The sequence below is a fragment of the Macaca fascicularis genome, chromosome 20 (assembly GCF_037993035.2).
Source record: "Macaca fascicularis isolate 582-1 chromosome 20, T2T-MFA8v1.1".
NCBI classification, from domain to species: Eukaryota; Metazoa; Chordata; class Mammalia; order Primates; family Cercopithecidae; genus Macaca; species Macaca fascicularis.
In genome coordinates, this window is record NC_088394.1 from 57,765,493 (window position 1) to 57,791,253 (window position 25,761).

The window sequence follows — 25,761 nt, forward strand, 5'->3', positions numbered from 1 at the left end:
TTCTTTCAGGCAATTATAAGGGAGAGGGAAAAACATTGCTTGTCAGCAAATGTAGCAGCTCCTTCTCCATTTACCCAGACTTCTCTCTATAGGACTTCTAGCCCCAGGTGCAACCATTGAAGATGTAACTCCTGAAGTGTGCGAGTGCATATGAGGAAGAAGGGCAAATGAAGAGAAGATGTCTTGGTTTTCTCAAGTGGAGATCAGTCACAATTAAATGCTTTCCTACAGTATACTTAGTGGATAAAGCTCCCATAATTAATACCATTCATACTATTTTCAAGTAACCTACGTGAAAATGGCTCATACCTGCTGTTGCATCTACGGGAGAGTCATTTGATTAGCTAAGCCACCATGAACAAAACAAAAGATGCAATAATATAGCTTACCTGTAGCAAAGAAGCGTAACTACCTGTCACACCACATCTCAGAAGTTTGGTCTAAACATCACACCAGAATTTAATATATTTTTCCACCACTTATTTTAGCCTGGAACTCCTTAGATAAGCAATTTATTGAGCCACTAGAACTACTGATCAAAAAAGTCTCAGATTATAACTCAGCAATCGGTATTTCAAACAGCCTTCTGGGTAATTCTGGTGTATACACAAGTATGAGAACCACTGTTTTCAGCCAATGGAAAAGATTCATGTTCACAGTTCTCTCCTCATAATTCATTAAGAGGCTTTATATTGTCAAGCTCATGTCAAGTTCAGTGCATTGTATGTTGGGGAGAAGGTGGCTGAAATGAATTATTACATTTTCTTCCAAATATCCCATAAACTGGTTATGATTAAGATTTTTGGTTAAACCACATTTGACCCTTCAATACAGATAGCCCCTGCTTTGGCATTTTATCTAAAAGTAGATGCCAAGTAGGTCACTTGAAGGACTTTACACTATTAAAATGCATTAAGATATCCATACTAATGAGGCGAAAGTTTTCATTGATGAAATGACTTCTGAATGCACTTAGCTTTAAACAGTAAAAGAAAAAGAATAGATTTGTTCAAAGAAGTGTACCTCCACAGAGGCAGGTTGGAGACCACGTAGGGTTCACTGTGAGCTACCATGACCTCAGCTGATTTTTCAAGTAATTTCATTTCATGGGAATAATATAAAAATTTCTGGAGCAGTCATAAATACTTAGAAATATGCATCTAACGTTAAGCTTAAATATTTTCCCTTCTACCAGTGAAGTTAGTATGCAACTGAAAAATCTAATGTTTCATAATTTATTGTTGAAATATTTTCAATGTTAGGGAAAGCCGAAAGCAAAATATATGTCTTTATTAGAGAAAACAAAGTGTACCTGGGATGTTGGAATAAGGAAATGAATTCCAGAACCATGCTTGGATTTTGATAGGAGCAGACTCTGTTCTATTTCTTGAGACTACAAAGTTGAAATTAAATAAACATTCTAAGACATGAAACTAGAAAATCATTGTGTGCTATAGTTTAATTCTGATCCTTAAAAATCTTCCATTGTTTATCAAAAATTCTAAATCTAAATTAGATTGTTTTTAACAGAGTATATTAAACTTTATTTTGGACTATTTTACATTAACTCAAAAACATTTTATAGTTGCAGAATATCACTGCCATTTTTATCTTTTGAAAGGTCAGAAAGAAATACATATTTCATGATCTGATCTGTTAACAAGCATAACTGTATCATAGGATCTATTAGAACCTCTTCCGTGAGTTCCTGTAGATACTATTTATCAATATGATCTTATGTGTGAGGAGTAGTCATATATAAGATTTGACCCCTCACTGCTATTAGAATAACAGGTGGCACATGGCAACTATTTAATAACTATTGGCTAAATGAAGTAATTGATGAATAATAAATAAGCGATGGCAGGTACATTTTTGCGGCATCATTTATCCTCACAATATCTTGAGAAGGAAGGACTAAGAAACGTATCAGCACTGCGATACATCCAATATATTATAGATATTCAAATTATATAGAGTATATATTACATATGTATATATACACACATATGTGTGTATGTACATGTGTGTGTATCTGTGTGTGTGTGTATAAAATGTCTGATCCCAGATAAGCCTAGTTACAAATTCTCTGCATCCATTGTCCCCAGTATATCAGGCTGCTTCAAAACTTATAGATATTTATAATTTCTATATATATATTTCTATTAAATTGGGGCTTAGACCTTCAATACGTTGGAGTATGTGTAAGCGTGTCCCATCCATCCTTGCTGGCTTTGCTTTAGCAGCCTGAAGGTTCTTGATTGATTCTGACCAGTCAAATGCACACCCAAGTGGACATTTAAAAGAAATAGTTCTTTCTATGTATGGACAAGGTGAGAAAAACCTATTCTGTTGTAACTTTTGGAATGTTTTACAAGGTTTCTCGAATATACGTCTATCTCTAGAAAGATCCAGCAATAATAAACAGCGTGGCATCTTCAGTTGAAGCACACTGTCACTTTCTCAGGTAAAACTTAGTTTCCCTTTTCTCGAAATCCTTCTATAATGATGTGAATTGTAAGGTGATAGGGGGTGAAGGAAAGGAAGGGAAGTTACGGTCAAGGAAGAAGGAACAGCATAATGTTTGGCTTTCTATTAATGCTAGTATTATTGCCACTTTATTTCTAGTGATCATATTAACTTTCCTGAAATATTAACATCTATCTCTTAGAGTAGTTTTCACCATGGAAAAGAAAGAAAGAAGTAGTTTTCAACCATGAAAGAGCTTTATATGGCTGTCATTCCTCAACTTGAAATAGTATGAAATTATTTACGTATGCACATTTAGGAGGGGAGAGGTTATAGCCTTTATCAAATTATCAATGATGTCCGTAACTGAATAAAGCAAAACAAAATACATTAAGAGCCTTAAAGAATGGTGCTTAAAAATAGAAATTAGGCATGCAAGATAAATCAAGTTATAACAATGATGATTAATTGAAAGGGGGGAATATAGGTAATTAAGAAATTTTATCAAAATCAACACAATAACCTAATTATTTCAAAACTGTATAATGTAGTACAGATATATTCACAGTTCATATCTAATCAAAATATATTGTCTGGATATTTTTGATAAATTGCATGGCATTCCAGTCACTACCAAGATTTTTATTCCCTACCCATTCAACATGTTTTCCGAGCTCACCATTTTTGTTTGTTTGTGTTTTTGGCCTGAAACATCTTTGCCTTAAAATTTATTAGGTGGCCATTTACAGCATGTAGCTTGCAGGTCTGACCTACAGGAAATATGGCAGAAGGAAGCAGATGAGGTTCTAATCTTATTGACACACTAAATGAAGTCCTCAGTCCTCTGGGCAGAATTTGGGACTCTGCCTTCATAAATGCATTGTAGAACTTCCAACATTTTTTTCAGTGTTGGATTTTTCATTCACTTTACCTTTATTGAAACTAAATTGAAGCCAAGCAATACAACGTTAGGATTCCAGAAGAATATATCTATACAAAGTTTGGATTTTCCAGTTTTTTTCTGCCTCTTGCATTCTTTTGGTGGACTCTGTATATCTGATGTGTATTTTGTATGCTAATGAAATTATCAATATTAAATACAAACCACTCCATCTCTTACCCTGATTTAAAAATCTATAGTTCATTTTCATTAGTAGGATACAATTCACAGTTTACCACATAGCTTAGAAGAATCAACTCCCTTTTCAATCTTATCTCTTCTTCACCTTTACTCTATTACTTTGTGGTAATATCTCCTGATACCTCCTTAAGATTATAAATAGTAATTCCTATATTGAAAATATGTTCCATTGTTTATCTTCCCAGAGCAAGATTTTTCCAACTGGGTCCCATCTTCCACAAATTTTATAATTTTCTCTGAAGGAAATTTGAAAGATTTTATAGTCAACTATCCTTGGCAAACTCAAAATACCATATAATTTTCTTGGAGATTCATATGTATTTCTAAATGCAAGAGAAACTTGTAGTAAAACAAAACAAACAGAAGATCATGTTTAATTTTGTCTAATTTAATGTCTCCCAATCTTATTAGGTAATACACACACACACACACACACACGCAAACATACACACACACACACACACACAAATCAAACCACATCATATATTGGCATGCTACAGCACAAGTTTCTATGAAAAACTCACTTTGAATAATGCTATCCTCTAAAACTCCATTTGAGTCTTTAAAAGATTGGAAGACTTTCTCAAAAGCCTCTGTGTGAAGGTGTGTGTCTACATAGCTTAATGGTTACAGCACTGTTAGCATTAGCTTCTCTGTCTTCCCAATATTATCTCAGATCCTCTGGTACCAGATTGTATGCAATTTATAAATTGTCACAAACACAAAGCCTAGGCTTAAAATCTCTTACCACCTAGAGTCAATTTGACTTTCTTTAAAAAACCTGCTCATCATCATGGCTTTTATGTGCAAATGGAAACAAGTGTATCCAGGTTTCTTACCTGGCTCCCATCCTAATTCTTATCCAATATTCTGTAGTTTGAAAATATGATGAAAATATATCAGTCTGTAATAGCCCAAGACTTTAAACAATCTTTTATACCATTTTCTCTGTAGATAATCAATCTCAATTAAATTAGGGGCCAGAATAAAACGTGAAATTTGTAACCATGCAAGAGACCCAGTCAATACCTACAGAACTGCAAGTGAGTCTTTGAAAGATTGAGATAGAATGTGTTTCTATATAATGATTCCAGTGAATTTTTTTTTAATTTAATCCACAGATTCACATGGGGAGGAGTGAAGTATGGGTCCTTCTTTCACCCTTGACAAATAAAGTACTTGTAAATTATCAGAGGAATAGTTATTCCAATATTAGAGCAATAGATTTGTCTATTATATTGACCAATTTAGGAATCAAGTATAGTGTGTTGCTTTAAGCCATCTCATAAATGTATAACAATAACAATAAAACCCAACAAATATAATAGGAATAAAGTGTTTTTTTGCTTTTTAGGCCACAAGACTGGTTCAAATAAATACCACTGAAAATTACAAGTATTTATTTAGTATGTATTTACGTATCTATATACCAATATCTATTTCGTTATTCTGAAGATCTTAGGGCTTAAACTAACAGAGATTATGGTTCAGCATCACAAAACTAGTAAATAGGAAAGAGTTGATTCATGTTTAGATTGTTCAAGTCCAGACCCTTCAAATATATATATATATATTCACTTTTGCTTTTCTTTTCTGCCAAACTTGTGCTCCAAAAATCATACTTTTGTTAATGACTCTCTCGAAATGTGTTTTGCTACATGTGGTTTCTTCAAATGTTGTTTTATGCATTCCATTAATTTACCATCACCTTACTCCACCCAAAATAAAGTGAAAATGGTATTTTATGCATTTTGTGGAGGCTATCAATTTCATCTGTTTTAAAATCAATCCTGTCTCCCTCTTGTGTATGCAGATAGATTATGAAAGATGCCTGCTGGCAGGAAAGCTAAAATTAAATCTCCTATATTTATTATTTCATGAATGTTATAAAGTACCATAACTTCATTTTATTGTTTCACATTTATTAGATAAAGACTCACAGAAACCAGACCAAAAAAAAGGACCAAACCCATTCATTGCTAGTGTTTATCAAGGGATAATTATCTTTACTTCTCTTATTAAGCTTTATTTCTTTTCATTTAAGGTTTGATGAAATGCTTTTGAGTAAGAACATCATTTGTCACAGGAATGTATTGTTTTCTTTGGAAAAAATGCTCACTCTTGATCAGACTCAAGTTCTCATAATTATTTTACAAGAGGCGTGTCACGCACTTTGGGAGGCCGAGGCGGGCGGATCACAAGGTCAGGAGATCGAGACCACAGTGAAACCCCGTCTCTACTAAAAATACAAAAAATTAGCCGGGCACGGTGGCGGGCGCCTGTAGTCCTAGCTACTCAGGAGGCTGAGGCAGGAGAATGGCGTGAACCCAGGAGGCGGAGCTTGCAGTGAGCCGAGATCGCGCCACTGCACTCCAGCCTGGGCAACAGCCTGAGACTCCGTCTCAAAAAAAAAAAAAAAAAAAAAAAAAAAAGAGGTGTGTCACACAGACATAGAATTTCAAAGTGCTGCTTCCTTGGAGAGCATTGTGACATCCTAGAAATCTCAGGGACTCTGGCACTTTTAAGAGCAGACTTTAAAATTAATTTTTGCCACTTTTCATGGTAAATCTTAAGTAAAACTCATAGTCTTTTTCAGCCTCAGCTTTTGTATCTATAAAATGTGGTGCTAACACCAAGTTCCCAGAGAAGGAATGCTGATTATATGTTAGATCTGTGTGTACACTTTTCACTTATGTAAGCAATAAGCTTTCTCAATTACTTGCATCTCCATAGCCACCACCTTAGACCTGGCTACCATTATCTTTTGCAGTAACAGCTTCCTAACTGTGCTTCCTGCTTAATCATGTGTGTGCATGTGTGTATTTTATTCAAGCATAAAACTCTTTATGTTCAATCTCATTTTTGCTTATTACATGCTAGTCACAAGCATCTTCCACTCAATGACCCTTCCACTGAAGGGTCAATGACCCTTCAGGATATTTGCACATGCCTATTCTGTTGGCTAGAAGACTGCCTTCATGCCTAGCTCTTTCTCTTTTTTTCCTATTTCACCATAAACAACACTCATTTCAAAAGTAACTTTATTTGACAATACTACATAAAGTAGATCCCTGAGTTTTCATTGTTCCACTCTGTCTAGTTGCTTGAATATTTATTTCAAGCCAGTTTTTAAAATTTTAAATTATTTTATTTATTCATTCTATTCTTTTCACAGAATCTCTTCTTCACTAAATTCCTAAGAAAAAATAATTTTTGACCCTTTCACATTGTTTCTTCAGATTGTATTACAACAATGAGCATCTTGTAGATGGGTAATAAATATTGTCCAATAAATAAATGAGGAATTTTTCATCTGAAGAGGTTAGCATGCATACTATGTGTTTATAAGTGAAACAAGTGTTTCCATGATAATATCTAAGAAATTACTTTTTGAAGTATCTGTCATTGCTGAACGAAATTATTTAGAACCATGATTCTAAGATTTTGTGAATATCTGTTACGTGTTAAGCATTGGCTAGATATATATCATCCAGAAGTATGAGTGACTACCTTTTTATTTGAACTTTGATACCCCCATAATAAACAAACTTTATATTTCTGCAATGTTGGTGAGAATGAAAGATGAGATTAAAGAAGAGAAACCAAAATATTTTTGTTTGTTTCTCTTTTTTAACTCAGATATAATTACTTGACACCAAACAGTAACTTGTATGATAGTGACGAAGCTCAAATATACTCCACTAGATTTATTTATAGTTACAGAAATTCTTTCCTGAAGAATAACTGAAACTGCCCGTCACCTCTCAAACAATGAATATTTTCTGAGACTGAACAAAACGCCTTGCCTCATGCCTCAGAAGAAAATATTCAATTCAGTCCCTGCACTGATAGATCATCCACAGAAAGTCACTCTAATTCTGTATATGGTAACCAAGAGGTTAATATCTGAAATAAAATCCAAGGAGGATCCTAGTAAGGAGGTAAGAGTTAGAACACAGTTATAGAAGGTCCTCTGGCCAACATTGGTCACTGAAGTTCTATATTTTTCCTTCGTGTTTGGTTCTGAGTGTGGGGTTGTCAAGTATATTGAAGGAAGATACTGATTTCTTCACATTTGTTACCTGTTCCTCCACTCGTCCAGCCAGATTACCATTCTCTTCAGAAAGACTCTGGTTTATCCCCAGCTGTCTCCTTTTCAGTACTTGATAGATGTTTTCTGTCTCTGGTGAAACTTGTCCTATATTAAGAGGTCTTTTCATTGAGATAGCTCCATTTCCCCTTCTCCCTTCAGCATCCCACCTGTCCAGAAGATTTGAAACATTTTCTGCAATTCTATCATTTATAATTTTAATTAAATGTTTGCCAGAGAGAAAATTCCATGAAGGTAAAAAAAAAAAAGGCTGATTTTGGGGGTGTGGTATACTGCTATATTTTCAGTACCTAGCCCACTCCTGGAACATAGTTTGTGTTCAGTGAGTATTTACTGACTGACAGAAACCCATCACCCTGTCAGACACACAAACTGTCAGACATATATTTGGCTTTCTGATTTTGGAATCTCAACACACATTCCCATTTTTGCCATGGACATTAGAGAGAAGTAAGTGGAGAATATCCTATTTAACCTTCCTGTTAAACTGGGAGCCAAGTAATCTGCAAATGACTATATCATGTCACCACTGAATTAGAGTCGAAAGATGTATACCATCTTAAGTCTTTTGACTTAAAACAAATTACCTGAAACTATCCGATTTTTCAAAAAATATAGATAATTAGCAATGATAACATATATTAACATTTAATTATGCAACAGAGGGATTATTTAAAAGGATTCTAATCAAACGTGATTCAGGTGGATTTTGTGTAATGGACTGTGAACCATTACTCCCTATTGAGGTTGTAGTTGCACTTTTGAGAGAACATATTCAAGGGAAGGTCACCTTTAACTTCAGAATCATGAGAAGGTGGAAGGAGCACATATGATTTCCAATTCTACTTTCAAAGTGAATCTAGACCTATTTTAGCTCAGATGTATCATGAACTGGAGATAACTGCCTAGACAGGAGAAAGCGACCTCCCTCTTTTTCTTCTTCTTTTTCATTCTGACTGTATTTAGATGAGTTCAATTCAGTGGAAAAAATATAAAGCACAACAGAATTCTCTATGCTCATGTTGATACTCATTTTCATTTTGTGAGCCCTTTCGAAAACCTGTTTACATAGGCCCTCTCAGTCCAGACAGTTTATACAGCCTGGATTTTTGTTAATGGCTTATCCTTCCTTGATTATTGCTAATAATTTCCAGCTACACCATCTCCCAAGAAACTGATCCCCTGAGTTTAGCCTTAAATCCACACCTTCCAGCCAAACAAGACATTTGAATGTCACCTGCAGTTTTTCTGAGGCTGTTGTAAAGCAGACATAAATTGTTTAAGAATATTGAGAAAACTATGAATTTAATGGCTCATTCGGTTTTTGACGTTTATTTTTCATGAGCATGTGATCATCTGCTAAGGAATATTTTAGTTCCATAGTGAGTCAGTCATTTGTGTGGTATTATGAGAGATGATTGAAAGTATATCTTTGTTGAACTTCTATAAGTAAACACTTGTGTGAATAACAAATACAAATTTTGGTAAATGTTAAATATAAAAATTAGATCATTGAGCATTAGACCTAACTTAGAAGTGATGTAAGGAATAAAACCTGAATTCTAACTAGCACAAAGGATTCAAAGAGTTCAAGAAAGTTGTTTCAACAATGGCATGTACATCAGTCAGCCATATGTCCAAAAATGTTGCTAAGGCATCAAAGATCTGATCCTTTCATTTAACTAATGAACTCTAATAAATATGCCTAAACAGATCATTAGAGGATAAGATGGTGTAGCACACATACACAAAACATAAGTGGTTCTTCAGACAAAGAGTCATTCATTGTGATTTGCAAAAATCATAAAACAAAGAATCAATTTTTTATTTTGGTTTTGCATAGGAAAGATGAGAAAACAATGCATTTTTTTCTGAAGTTAAGAAGAACGACTGAGAAATCATTAAAACTTTGAAAACAGTCAAAATCCACAGGGCAAACCTACAAATTCCCAAAGATCCAAGAAGCATGCTTGTCAATAACACAAGTGAAGCCAATGTTGAGTTTTTGAAATATCAATGTCATTGACTCTTTGAACTTATGTGATAAGGTTTGCATGATCTATGGGGTTTTATTTAAATTCTGAAGTATTTTACAGACTCTATGTGATTGAAAAAGTCTAGCTTATCAGTCTGTGATTTGGCTACATTATCTCAGCAATGATCTGGTCCACACAACAACCATATCCTTGAAACAACCTGACATATTTTGATCAAACTCTCTCTGACAACTCAATCTACCAATTTAGGTAGATGGTATTTATTGATATATGTGTATTAAAAAAACACATACGCATTCCCTTCTCAAAGGATCACAAATGAAGATGCTCAAAACGTGTGATTGACGGGCATAATTCCACATAATAAAATTAGGAAACATTTAAGCTAATGTTAGAATGTTATAAAAATAAACATATATGTCTACTAAAGCTGAATGCTTTGATGAGATCTTGTCTTGATGTTTAAAAGTTAATCAGTTTTATTATTAGAATTTTAGCTTTAACGTGTGTGTGTGGCGGGGTGGCGGTGTCTTATTCTGGTAGATGGAAACAATACTAATCCTCCAGATACGTGGGAGCAGTCTATGGGGAAATGCCCAATGTTTTATAGGAGGGTAACAAATTGATCATTTATAATAAAAGCATATGGCTACAGTGCTAGTCCTTTCTTTAGGGGAAAAAAATCTGACTCTTGTCAGGTAAGCTGCTTAGCAAATAGTTAAGTATAATTCCTAACACCCACATGAGGCACAAGAATAGTTGGATTAACAACTCCAGTGTCATACTGTCAGCTGCTGTTTATTTAAATTAAAATGTCACCATCCAGAAATAAATTAGGAAGTTGAAAAATGATAAATTTCTTAAACATACAGTACTTTGGTACCTTGTTCAAATAAATCTGTTACATTTATGGTTTTGCAGAACTTTACATAGGCTATTTCCATTTTGACATTCAGAGTATAGCAGATATTTGTTTCTGTTCATTTTGTTTAACTCTTTTCCTTGCTTTCTTCCTCCCTCTTTTTCTCTCTCCCTCCCTCCCTCCCACTCCCATTCCCGTTCCCTCTCCCTCTCCCTTTTCTTCTCCCTCTCTCTCACTTTCTTTATGTTTCTTTTTTCAGTTTTCATCTATGCTATATGAGGCACAAAAAATGTTCTACTAATACACACATCTCAAACGCGTGTTGTTCATCTTATGCTGATCTAAATGTATATACATATTTACAGATTTCAATATTCACTTCCTACAACTTTCTATAAACCACTGGTCTTCTTGGGTTTCACTGTTATTTGTTATTCATATGTTTGCTATGAAACGAATGTCTCCTCTCCATGAGGTTTTACCTTGCTTCTTGTCATTTGAAAGTAAAAATTCAGTCCCCATCACTCTAAGACATCCCCTGCTATCATCCATATCCCAAGATATTTTAAGACAGTGACTTGGCTCTGGGTTCGTGGCACAGCAGGTTGTTCCACTTTAGGAGCCAATTTGGTCATAAGTAGGAAGAGAAACAACATCTGATGGAGAAAAAAATTCCCTCTCTGTTCCCATTTGGATGTGTTTCTTGCCTGAGACTTTGCAGATCATAAATGATGCAAATGCACAATATAATGCAGGTTAATCAAATATGAGACAGTTGTATACAAACATATTCAGCATTAACAACATGGAGATATTTACTTGGCCGGGTTTTCCATTTTCACATAAAAATGCCTCATATTCGGATGCGAATTCAGGGGCGTTGTCATTGACATCCAGCACTTTAATAGCAACAGGTACTCGTGATATCTGACTGTGGTTCCCTATGGGAAGGAAAAAATAACATCAGCATTGAGGGTATTCATTTTAACGTGCAACTCAACTTTCTCTTGAAAGCATGTGGGTCTGTTTCCAACTTCCCTTAATTAGGATGTTTTCAACATGGTGATTATAGAGTCTGACCAAGTAAGAAAAATAGCAAGTGCTTGACTGCTTTAAAAAAAGCATAAATTGTTATTTCAAACACCATTTGCTGGAGTTTAGCTTGATAAAGACCATATCTGAATAAATTAAAAGAGGTTTCTTTGATAAAGCAAGCTTTATTTTACTGATAAAATACATTCTTTAAAAGAAAAGTGTTGTATACAACAAAAATGTATCTCTTTTTTTCTTGAGTAGAACATAACCCATTTTAAGCTATTACTTGCTTGACTGGCTGTATAATAGAGATGAACACTTAAAACCTAGCAAAAGGCCAGAACCAAATCACTTGTTGAGAAGTGGTCCTTAACAATGATAAAAGAGATAAGATTAAAGATGAAGTATCATATATTTTATGAATTGCATTTTTCATTAAAATTGACCCTGGAATATTTTTGGATAAGATGATCCCAAGTCATTTTAATATTGTCATTTTCATGAAGATTTTTGTCAATGTAAATGAACAATAATCTTCTAATCTTTCCAGGTCAATTCCAATAGCAGAGAACTCAATATGAAATCCTTAATCCCCAAATCCAAATCCTTATTTTTTAAAATTATATATACACACACACACATAGAAGGAGATCTAGTCCATTAATACATTGCTGACTTGGGCCATGTTACGATTTTCACTTGCAATAAATGAAATATAGTTTGACTTTGACTGTACCATGTAATAATCTTTTGATCTGTTATAAATTATACAGAATGCATTGGAGATGACCAATTATTTACTTGTGTTTCTGTGGCACTGAATATTTATAAGCAAGTCGAGAGGGGAAAAATGTTTGGCTTTGAATATTGACAAACAGACTTGCATTTGATATATCAAACTCCTCTTTTTGACAATTGATTACATTTGGAGCTCTAAAATACTCGTTTTTTTGCTTAAAGACAAAAGTACTCCTAAAGCATACACCAAATAGCTATAGCTATGCTACAGATTTACAGTTGGTTTGCCCTGCTGGCTCCGCTACAAGATTTGAATGTAGTTGAGTGCCATGACAACTCTCCAATATTCTAATTTGGTTAACTACAAGTGGCTGAATACTATCCCAAGGAATTAAGGGAACTTGACTTCACTTCCCAAAAATCAAGGTGATGGCCTGAAATGTCTCACTGGAGATATATATATATATATATGTATGTATGTGTGTGTATATATATAATGAACTTGTTTATTCTTCATTCAGGGAGGAAACATGCACTTTCCTAGTTTTGATAGAAGGAATAATCTAAATAGAAGTTTAACATATGACTCTAAGACAAGGAACTCATATTTTATCCTTTATCTAGTCAACAAAACTCTACGAAGTTTATAATTTAAGTAAGGTATGGTTATATATTTAAATATTTACTTCCATCTCCCAGTCTGACCATTAGCTAAGTAGCAGTTCTTGGAGAGTAAAAAGGAGCATAGTGTTTTGTGCTAAACATGCGCATTTGGAGCCCCAGCTTTCCCTTCTACTACTTGTGTGACTCTGAGCAAGTAATTTAAACTCAATTTTTTTCCTAAAAAAACTGAAACTCAGGAACTTTGGTTATAGAATTATTACAAATGTTATGTGAGAAAAAATTAAAAGTGTCTCATACAGTATTGGACACACATTCAAAGGTATTCTAGCCTTTGCCTTTTGCAATTTTCCACATCAACAGCACCATGTATATTGAATGTTTACTATTCATGATGCTAAATATTTCGCATAATCATATTTCATTCAATCTGCACAAAAAATCTATGAAGTAGCTAATGGGATACCCATATGTAAGATGTAAACTGACACTTAAAATATTATATAATTTTACCAAGATTACTAAGTTAAGCATTGACTTCAAAATATGATTTTGCTCTTCCAGACATAAGCCACTTTCATAGCATAATACTGATGAAGTCCAAAAAAATACATATACGTGTGTGTTTGTGCCTGTGTGTGTGTATGTGTGTGTATGAAGGTTACTAATTATTACTATCTCCTCAAGAATGTTTATAAATTCAGTACAAATACTTACCTGAAGTTTGATCAATATTTGAGGCTTTGGCCCAAATATGAAATACCAAATGTCTAAGGGGTTGTACCATCAATAATAGTTTCAGAATTGCACTCATAATCTGCAACCCTCCTTATGAAACTGTGCAATTTAACTTCCAGAATTTTGATCATGGTCCTATTTCACCCAACTGGAGTCCTGTTAATTGATTAATTTCCTCTTATAATTCTCTGTTGCAATTCCAAGAATTGCTGGTTATTCCTTTTAACTCTGTAACACTCATTCTTTCCGTTCTACATCCTAGACCAATTTTTGTGTATGTAAATAATTAAAGAAACTTCTACTAGATATTTTTACTTTAATCTCACTAAGTATTCAATTAATAAATAGCGATTAGCACAGGCTTAATAAACTGCATGTACAGATTAGACAGTGAATAATAGGGGCACAGTCTTAGAAAACTGAAAGTATAAGTAAAAGCTACCATATTCCTTAAACATTATTTTGCACCTTCTGAAGTGAAAAAATTGCTAATCTTATGGATTCAGATACACTGACAATGGTTGATTAGGCCAAGTCAACTATGTATGATATTATTCTTTGCTTTCCTTATCTTTAATGTTACATGCATGCGCACACGCACACACACACACACACACACACACATTCATATCTACACACTACAAGCAAACATGCATATACACATTTTCTTCCCACTCTTTTGGTTAAAAAATTGTCAAAGTCCAGTCTTAGTTTTCTCTTTTTTTTTTAATTTGGCCTCATAGTTGCAATAAATTGCAAATATCTCTTAGACCTAGATGACTGACAGGTGGCAAAACTCAGGCATAAAGGATGAACAAACTCCATCAGCTTCTTATTGGAGGCAATTTTCAACATTAAAGTAGCTTTTCTCATATGTCGCATATGGGACAAAGTGGTATTTATCTATTCCTGGGGCCCAGTGCAAAATACCAACTAATATTTTTTTAGAAACAATGTGGGTTTAGGGAGCTATTACTTAACACTGTTGGAAAATCATGAATGGCATATAATGCTTTTTCAATTATCTTAATTCATGTGTCCCAGCATCTCTACAAGCAACTAATGTTTTAGTATAATGGTCAAAGAACTCTTTGTAAATAATTAGTATTTTCTTCTTTAGTTTGTGGTTCTTTATAGTTCTGTGAGAAACTCGGAACTAAATTTGGAACCCACTTTTTATAGCTGTAAATAATATCATGATGTACAAATTCAACTATTTTTTACATTTATTTAACAATTACACAAGTGTACTAAATTAATTTGTTCTTATTTAGTTGTGTTGTAGATATTTCTAGATGTTTCCTTTTCATATTGTATCTATTTCTTTAGAAAAATTAAACAAAATAAAACCTAAACTGTTTACTCTGCCTTGAAAAGCTATTTCCAGGTGGTTAAAATTTCTCTAGTTATCCTTCAAAATTTAGCATACATCACATCTCTTCCAGAAAGTCTTTTTAACACATGGTTCAATTTTGTTTGTTTATTTTCTTGTTGTTGTTTTTTAAGACTTATTACATGATAGCCTGAGGAACTCTACAAACCCAGTCTCCAGAAAACTGGTGAAAGTTTTTTAAAAATGATTATAGTCTATGGAAAAAGTCCTAAGGGATACAGCAGGTGAGACAAAAAGACTGAGGTCACTGCCTCCTTCTCTCCACAAAGCACTTCACTCCTAAAGAAAAGAGTTTCAAAGCCATGGCTCAAATATTTTGCTTGGGAGTGAAAGAGAAAAGCAGGCCATGAAGCAGAAAGTTCCTTCATATACAAAGGAATGTGAAGTTCAAGCCTAAGAGTAAACTCAAAACACTAAAGGTTGCTATGACAGACAAATGAGAGAGAGAGTGTTGGTAGATCTGGTAGATTCACTGGAGAGACAGGCTAGTTGCGAGAGAGAATGCAGATAGAATCAGTTGAAATTAGCCTTCTAGGAAAAATAACAAATCTCAAACATTTATCTAGGGAATCATTTCTTCACCAGAGCCCAAATTTGAATGGATCTTACCGTGGAACAAATTATGACCTAGGACACTTTTGAAAACAATTGAACAGTTGGCTGGCAATTAAACAACCTTAATAGCTGGATGAGGTCAGGGACAGAGACAATCAAAGAGAGTCCTGCCAAAACCACTGTATTTCCAGGTGTTTATGTAAATATCCAACACTATTCCTCTGGAGAAGAAAGATCACATACTTTACACCACTGGGGGAAAAAGGTTTTACTAAAACAATTCAGCAAGTCACAAACAAGTGAGTAAATAGTAATTGCAAACTCCAGGGGAACATTGGTAACTAGAACTGCTACATTGTATTATTGAAACTATCTAGTTTCCAAAAAAAGTTACAGGACATGAAAATAAACAAACAATAAATTATGACCCATAGGTGAGAGAAAAATCAGGCAAAAGAAATCATATGTGAGAGTGACCATATGCCAGATTTAACAGAGTTCAAAGTAGCCATTAACATATATTAAAAGAAGGCATAATTAAATATGTAAATGAAGATACCATAACAACATAACATCAAGTAGAGGATATCACTAAAAAGGCAGAAATTATTAGAAAGGAAGCAAATGGAAATTCTGCAGTAGGAAATTACCGTAACCGAAATTTTAAATTTCACTAGAGAGACTCAAAAGTAGATTTAAATTGGCAGAACAAAGAATTAGTGAACGTGAAGATCAGCAGAGATTTTGCTAACCAAAGAACAGCATTAAAAAAAAAAAAATGAGCAGAGCCTCAGTGAAATATAGGACACCATTAAGTGTCATATATGCGTAATAGGAATTGAGAGAAGAAAAGGAGACAGAGAATGGAGAAAAAAAAATTAACAAACAATTCCTGTAAACTTCCCAAATTTATTGAGAAACACTAGCCTGTATATCCTAAAACATCCCTAACAAACTCTAAGTAGGATAATCACAAAGAGACTCGCAGATATATCATATTTAAAATGATAAAAGCCAAAAACAGGAACATTTTGAGACCAGCAGGAGGTAAACAAACAAACAAAAACTGATCACCAGGGAACCCCAATAAAAATGGCAGCTAACTTCTCATCTGAAATAAAGGAAGTGAGAAAACAGGAAGATAACATATTCAAAGTGTTCAATGAAACATAACTGTCAGCCAAGAATCCTATATCCATCACAACTATTTTTCATAAATGAAGGTAAAATAGAATCATCACCAGATAAGCAAGATCTTAGAATCCCCACTATGCTTACAAGGGATAAGAAATTCTTCAGTTGAAAACAAAGGATCCTAGACAATAATTCAAATCCAAATGAAAAAAATAGAGAGAAAGGAAAACGGTAAAGATAATTATGCCCTTATAAAAGACTATATAAAACCACATTACTCCTCCTTTCTTATTTTAAATGTAATTGCATAAAACTCTGTGTATCTATTTATATTATAGTATATAATAGTATTGCTGAGCTTGTAACATATCAAAATGTAATATATTTGCCAATCATAGCAAAAAGGAGGCAAGTGGGTATGAAAGTGTACTCGGCTAAGAAAATGAATTTAGGTTGTAACTCAAATTGACAGGAACAAATGAAAACATAAATGACGAATAAAAAGATTACTAAAACAAAAGCTATGAATATATACTTTCACTCCTCTAAAATTCTTTTTAAAACACAATATTATATAAAGTAATAATTATAGCAATACAATTTTAGGGTTTATACTGTATATGTATAAGATGTACATCAGTGATATCACAAAATAGGAGGGGAAGGCAATAGAACTATATAGGAATAGCATTTTTATATCTCATTTGAATTAAGATGATATACATCTGAAGCATATTCTTCCAAGTAAAATGTATATTGTAAGCCCTGGAAGAGCCACTAAAAAGTTACAAATATTTGTTACAAATATTACATACTTTTGGGTGTATGTTTGTATACAAATACATTTCTCTACTTTCCAACTTTTCTTTAAGGAATTTAACTGATTTTATAACCAGGAAGTAGGAAGTAAACAGTGATTTATTTTTGAAAAAAAAATCTTTATGCTGTAGGATTTGACATCTTACATGTTGAGATTTGACACTAAAATAAAATAATAAGAAATAAAAATAAATATATTGTGCTTCATCAAAATTAAAAATATTTGTGTTTTAAAGGAAACTATCAAAAAAGTAAAAAGACACCAACAGAATGAGAGAAAACATATCACATTCATCTAAAGTCATATAATCATAAAATTGTTCCTTGATATATTAATTATTACAGCCTATCAGTATGTTCCTTGGTCTTGCTTTTTTCCGTGCCCTTCCCACCCCTCCTGTCACTTTCAGATACATTTCTCCAGCTGTTAATTTTTTTGTCCAGTATCAAATTTATCATAAAACAGCTTTTGAGTTTGTACTACCATACAATATTCATATCAAAATTATGTGGTTTAAATTGTAACTCGTTGATTCTTGAGCCCTCTATATCTCCCCCATAGTGATCTAGGACCACAGTGATCCAGTGAATGATCAATGAATATCTCAAAACATTCAAACTAATTAATGTAATCTAACCCAAAACCTTAAATAATATATTATTTTTATTAATTCATTCATTTTCTTGATAGCTTTATCTCTGCACTAATTTTGATTATTTAATATGTATAGTGATGTATAAGTACTCTTCTATGTGCCTTGAATATAAGAAAAAGCAGAGAGATAAGGACTCTGTTCTCTCAGAACTTATAGTACAGTAGCAGAAAATAATCAAAGAGTATTGAATTACATGCTAGATTGAGAGATATGAAGACAAGCAAAGAGTTTTAGTGCTGCACATCACAGAGAGAGCTTAACTAGGTTGGAGGGTTTAAAGAAGATGGACCTTGAACATTCACAGTTGGAGTTGAGGTAGATGGACTAGGAAGCATTCCATTTAGAGAACATATTGGGACCTTGTTGGCGTTGACTTATCAATCTTGCTGGGGTGAGGGGGAATGATTTTCTTCAGTGTTTGCAAGGATGCTACAATGAGCGTGGGTCTCTAGCTTCAGTGATAGACCTGCTTTTGCCTTTTATGTTCACCTCCTACTCCCTTTCTAGGGCCATTTTCCAGAGTTTGTATTTTCGCAGCACTTCTGTCCATACTGGCCATGCTTGTGCCTAATTTGTGAGAGGCAAGTCCTTCTAGTTTTCTTAGACCATCCTTCTTTCAAGGTCCCTTACAAGCCCCACCTTTTCCAGAAGGCTTTTGTTAGTATCAGCAGCAATTATCATCTGCCTTCCTTCCTTCTCTCTCTCTCTCTGTCTCTCATTTTTTTAAAACTTCACAGGAGTCGTTTAGAGTTATTAATCTGTGTAGTAAATATTCTATCTATCCAGTAAATGTGAGATTTTCTTGTCTCTTCAATTAAGTTTAAAACACATTACAAAAAAATTATGACTTTTTCTTTTCTTTTTTGTAAACTTGTTTATATTAGTTTCCTAGGGTTGCCATAACAAATTACCACAAGCTTCATGCCTTAAAGTCATAGCAATTTATTCCTTCACACTCTCACACTTGGAGGTCAGAAGTCCAAAATCAAGGTCTCAATGGTGCCACATGCCCTGAGAAGCCTCCAGTGAAGCATCTTTCTTTGCCCATTTCAGCTTCTAGTATCTCCAATATTTCTTGCTTTGTGATGGCATAAATCTAGTTTCTGCCTCCATCTTCACATGGCTTTCTCCTCTTCTTCTTGTATCTTCTCTTCTATTTATAATAAGGACACTTGTCAATGGATTTAAGGCCTACCTACGTGATCTAGAATAATCTCATCTCAAGATCCTTAATTACGTCTATGTAGACCCTTTTCCACATGTGATCATGACAGGTTTCTGGGGTTTGGAACTGGACATATCTTTTTTGAGGGTCACCATTCAATCCATTAAATTGTCTCTTTCCAAAAGCTGGGACATTCATGACTAACTAAAATAATACTATCACAAATACCCTTTTGTCCTCGAGAACAGAGATATGTGACATTAATGTGGTTGTGCATAATTATTTGAATTCATTCTTCAAAATATCATAAATATAAGCTCAAGAAGGTTAAGCACCCCAAAACTCTCTCCTGAGAATTTTGATAAATGCCTTTTGTCATTCATTCATTATCTTATTATTCTTCTATTCAGTTATTCAATACATAGTTATATGTGTATGTCCAGTTAAGACAAATCTCCTATAACCAAGTAATTCATAGTATTTGAGAAATATCACATTATAGTGGTTTATCTATATCTTCATTTATCCTATAAGTTATTCATTTTTACAGTGTTGTGGAAGAATATAGAAAGAAGTAGCACTTTTCTACAGTTACAGAAAGATTTAAAATAGGGAATTATCTTTTGCCTTTCAAAATTAGTAAAAGTAGTTTACTTTAGGTATAGAAAGGTGGAGGCCAGGCACAGTGGCTCACACCTGTAATCCCAGCACTTTGAGAGGCCTAGGTGGGGAGTTCACGAGGTCAAGAGATCGAGACCATCCTGGCCAACATAGTAAAACCCCGTCTCTACTAAAAATACAAAAATTAGCTGGGCATGGTGGCACTCGCCTGTAGTCCCAGCTATTCGGGAGGCTGAGGCAGGAGAATTGCTTGAACCCGGGAGGTGGAGGTTGCAGCAAGCCGAGATCGCGCCACTGCACTCCAGCCAGGCGACAGAGCAAGACTCCGTCTCAAAAACAAACCAAAAAACAAAGGAAGGAAGGAAGGAAGGAAGGAAGGAAGGAAGGAAGGAAGAAAGAAGGGTGGACAACTGTTTCAGATAGAGTAAATGGGATGTAAAAAGGCCCAGAGACCATTCCATCACCAAATAATCAGGAGTTCTAATGGTGGGACTATTCCGAGATAAGGCCAATGGTGATATTAGGAGAGAAATTTGGGGCCATGTCAGGACAAGTATTGTTTTATATGGTAATGAGCCAGATATATATTATGTGATCACTGGCAAGCCATTGAACTATTTCTGGATCAGATTTATTTTTAAAAAATTAGCAAAAAGTCGATTGAAAGACAAATTATGTTTCATTTTGTTTAGCCCTAAGTAGATGAATGTTTACCCCAGGTATATGAATGCCTCAGAAATCTACTGGGTATTTCTTGAAACTGCTAAAACACAGAGAAAAACAATAAAACAAACAAAACCTATTGTTCCATTTCCCCAAACACCACCAAAATATCTTACCTTTATCAATATTATATGAACAGACACGATTGAAATTACAACTTATAATTTTCAACACAAGTGTCATATTTAAATACTGAAGATTCACTTGTTTCTAAATTAATGAAATGATAGCAGTTCAAATTTTAAAGATATTATAGAGCAATAAAATTAATTAGATAAGCTTCTAAGGAAATTATTCATGTCCTTTGTGACTGGCCCCAAAATGTTTGCCTTTCATCTGATACACAAACATTAAATATAAAGATATTATAATTAGAAACTTGGTTAGCATTCATTAAAGATTAATTTTCTAAACATAAGAGATGTGACAAAGTGGTCTGGAAGGAAAAGCCCATTTCAATTGGTCACAAAAGTCAGGCTGTTTTCACATATGATGGAAGAAAAGGCTGAAATAGCATCTGCTATAAACAACTTCTTGACTTCTACCATTTGAGTAGTAGTGACTTCCTATCACCTCTCTGTCACATACCCTCATGAATTGCCCATTAATTTTGCCCTTTTATAATCAAAGGTAATGGAATACTGCCAAGACTAGGTTACTTGGGAATTTGCTTTTAACTGGTTTCCATGAGCTGCTGTTTTTGCAGGCATCGATTGAAGTAAACAGACTTGCCTTTTCAAGCTATAAGAGAGAAAAATGATTTGACAAATTTAGATTTACTGGTGGGGCAGAATAAATAATTCTTGAGCTTTCTGCAAGTAGAAGGGTAGAAGCTATGAGCAGTAAATTACTGTCAATTGGGGAATGCAAAATAAGAGAATTTATAATTGAAAAGATGATAAGAGGAGCAGTGCAATTTTATAAAAACAGGAAGATGTGAATTGAATATATGATGGAAATATAGCAACTTAGTAAGTTTAAAATAAAACTGATGGGAATTTGAAAGAAGATATTGGAAATAATGTCAATAGCAGGTTTCAGCTCTCTAATGACTAAAGATGAAACTTTTTGAGACACATTTTGCCCATAAATAGCATATTAATTTATAAATCATTAGTGATGATTTACCAAATCCATAGATTATTAGACAGCTGAGGAACAAGTTAGTATGCAATTAACCAGTGGACACCAGCAGGGTATCCATGCTTCTGGGGGTAGTTTTGATAGGTTTTTATCTCTACAGTAGTGTGTTTGTGCGTTCCTCTTTCTCTGTTATGGCAACTATATTCTTGCACTGGTTCAAACGCAGACTTTTGACACCATCAAATACTTATCAAAAACTTTCTGCATTCTGTTGTACAAAGAAGGAGCAGTTGACTACCAGCATTTCAATAATTTTTAAGGATAAGATTGTGAAATTTCCAGCAAGCCAGAGAGTATAAAGAGTAGTCACTTTATTTCACTCCTTGAAATCCCAGTCATATCTACAGAGTAGTTTAGAATTAAATTAGAACTTTAATCAAATTGGGGCTTTAGTGTCTAATGAACAAAGCTTATAAGTTATAGCCTTTCTATTAACCAAGAAGTGGCTCTCTCAAGAGAGGGGAAAAAAGTATTTTCTCTCACTGAGAAAGCTGTGGACTTAGACATTTTTGAAAATGCCTTCAACTCCCTGGAGAAAATGACTTTTAAATAGCGACTTTGGTTCAAGCCCTCACCGACCCCTGTGTGTTTTCCCTGACTGCTAAAAAGCAAGCTAACTTCCTACTCCATTTTCAAATGCTCTCTAAATGGGGAGAAAATGTGTACATCCCTTATTTATTACACTCCTCTTAAGTGATCCTGGAAATAGTAGAGTTCTGTATAACCACTTGGCAAGTTCTTCACTCCACCTTTTTCTACATATCTACAATGAACCCTCAGAATCCTTTCTCCTCCTCACAAGAATTGAGATCTTGAAAACTAGGGTAGGCACATTTACCATTGTAAAATTTTAATCCGATGGGGAAAAGATTTAGAGCCATTGGAGAGAGATTGACTTTATCCTTCATTGCCTTTTAATCTTAGATCCTTTCTTTATATTTCATATATGCAAAATTTTACCAATCACACTCCAAATAAAGATGGCATGAATGACGGTTTATAAAAAAACAATAATATGAATGAGCATGGAGCTATTATTTTTTCTATTTTTCTCTTAATTTGTGTTTTATAATGCGATCTACTTTTAATTCTTTAAGTATGCTTACAAATGTGTTGTCCTCTATTGTCTATACTGTGCATACGAACGTCATCTTTTTGTTTTGCTTTTGATGTGTGTGTATGTGTGTGTGCACGTACACGGCTTTTATTTGTTTCTTTTGTTTTAGTTTTGGTCTGCATCTTCATCCTATTATGTATTACTCTGGCTGAATTTGTAACTCAAAAATATTGACTCCTTCCTTTTATACCCTTAAGTACATATTTTTATCGTGTTTACACATCTCTTATCTTTTTCCATGGTGCAACAGGTAAAGAAATAAAATTGGATAGTGAGTTTATTGCTTCTCCTGTCCCTTTTAGCAAACTAAGTCTTCTTTGCAAAAATCTCTAATTCTACTCTGCCATCTGAGTTGCATTATGGGTCAATTACGAAATCCTCAGTGGTATTTCCCCTAATTATTTCAAATAGGATTGACTCGTGATTACTGGATGTGAATTTCTTGAGTTTACTTTGCTAAGTGTTTCTATTTAATCCCTTATATTTTAGAACCTTAGGGATACAGTTTCAGAGGAATTAATGTATTGACATATCTAATGTTCAGATTAAATGCTCATTTAATACTACGTTACAACATAGTGCCCACAGCACCTGCCCATACACACACAAGTAACACACACAATTTATTAGCTAAGAAAGCTATCATTGTAAACTGCCCACCATCTATTGAGTGGCCTGTTATACCTCACTCTCTCTTTGAAGTTTACAGTGAAGATGTTTTTTCAACTGTGGACATGATTTCAGGGTATATATGGGTTGAAATCAATCTATATATATTATATAACACAGTATTAGGTTGGTGCAAAAGGAACTGCAGCTTTTGCCATTACTTTCAATGGCAAACACCGACTTCTTTTTGCAACAACCTAATACGTTGAAGAAGTATGTATTCTTGAACATCTACGGAGTCCAAACGAGATCATGCCACTGCATGCCAGCCTGGGCGATAGAGCGAGACTCTGCAAAAACAAACAAACAAACAAACAAACTACGGTGGCCTGACTAACAAGTAACAAAACAAACAAAATTAATTACTTCACACAGGTTCTCTTTGTACAACACATATTCCTAAAATATATATATATATATATATAAATTTTTTTTTGAGACGGCGTCTTGCTCTGTCACCAGGCTGAAGTGCAGTGGCACAATCTCGGCTCACTGCAACCTCTGCCTCCCGGGTTCAAGTAATTCTCCTGACTCAGCCTCCCGAGTAGCTGGGACTACAGGCACGTGCCACCATGCCTGGCTAATTTTTTGAATTTTAGTTCAGATGGGCTTTCACCATGTTGGCCAGGATGATCTTGATCTCCTGACCTCGTGATTTGTCCACCTTGGCCTCCCTAAAGTGCTGGGATTACAGGCATGAGCCACCGCACCCATCCAATATAATATTTTTAATACTGATCACTGCCCGCCCAATGCACAGACGTAATAAACTAATAATGTCAAAAGAAAGGTTTGGTGATTCCATTAACATGGAATTTTCTTTCAGTGAATTCAAGTTCAGAAATGTTAATACTCATATATTTTTGAATATATGATGGTGGTTTCCTTATATTTTTTATGTGGGGTCAACTTTTGCATTTAAAGTAAGCCATGAGAACCAAAAGCATATAAATGCTAACGATTTATTATAGTGGATTTTCCCAGAATAAACACATCCATATAACTACCACCTACATCAAGATATCCAAAGTAGCCAATACCCTTTCATTTACCCCCTTCCAAGTCATTATGACCCTCAAGATAACCTCTGCTTGGTTTAACAGTACATTAGTTTATCTTCTTCAAGACTTCATAAACATGGAATTCATAGAGTGTATACATATTTGCATCTAGATGCCTTAGCTTGATGTAATATTTTTTCATTCATATGGTTGCAGCAATACATCAGGCTTTTCCATTGTTTGGAAAAGAATTCCATTGTATGAATATACCACAATTTATTTACTTATTCTTTTATTGGTGGGCATTTGGGTTCTTTCAGTTTTATGTTATTCTTAATTGCACTATTATAAATGTTTTCTACATATCTTCTGATGCACAAATGCATTAATTTCTGTATATTAATATCCTGTGAAATATTACAGGTCATGCATACATTCAGCTTTAGCATTTTTTTCCAAATATTTTTCTAATGTGGATATACCAGTTTACACTCCGAGGAGCACTGTATTAAAGATCAAGCTGCTGCATATCTGCAACAACCCTTGGTAAATTCAGTTATCTATTATTCGGTTTTAATTTTAGATATCATAGGAATGTTGAAGTTGTATTTTAGGTATATCTAAATGTCCTGAATATTTGATGCTTAGTGCCTTTTCTTCTGTTTACTGGACACGTGGACATCCTCTTTGTGAAGTACCTGTTCAAATTTTCCTTTATTAATTAAGTTGCCTATATTTTCCTAATTGATACGCCTACACTGTATTAAAAATGTGTCTTTTAGTAGATATATGTACCACAATTCCTTCTCCCACCCAATGGCTTGATTTTTCTTTCTTTTAGTAGCATCTTTTGATGAGCATAAATTTGTAATTCAATAAATTGAATTCATCAATATGTACTTTTGTTAATTTTAGTGCTTTTTTTCATATTAGTCATTCATTATTTTCCTATTCCAGAATTTGAAAATTCCATGTTAACTTTTGGAAGGTCTATTGTTTTATTTTTTACCTTTATATCTTTGATCTATGTGAAAATTATTTATATTGATGGTC

The 25,761-nt window shown here is 34.1% G+C and overlaps 1 protein-coding gene across 3 annotated transcripts in view; it reads right to left on the reverse strand.

Annotated features, from left to right (window-relative positions):
* The window catches only part of CDH8 (cadherin 8), a 390,268-nt gene that overhangs the window by 68,617 nt on the left and 295,890 nt on the right, over window positions 1-25,761 (reverse strand). For all 3 annotated transcript variants that reach the window (XM_015443035.4, XM_045382372.3, XM_005592125.5), the window contains exon 9: window positions 11,400-11,521. In XM_015443035.4, the coding sequence (XP_015298521.1) occupies window positions 11,400-11,521 (122 nt within the window). The remainder of the gene's footprint in view (window positions 1-11,399; window positions 11,522-25,761) is intronic.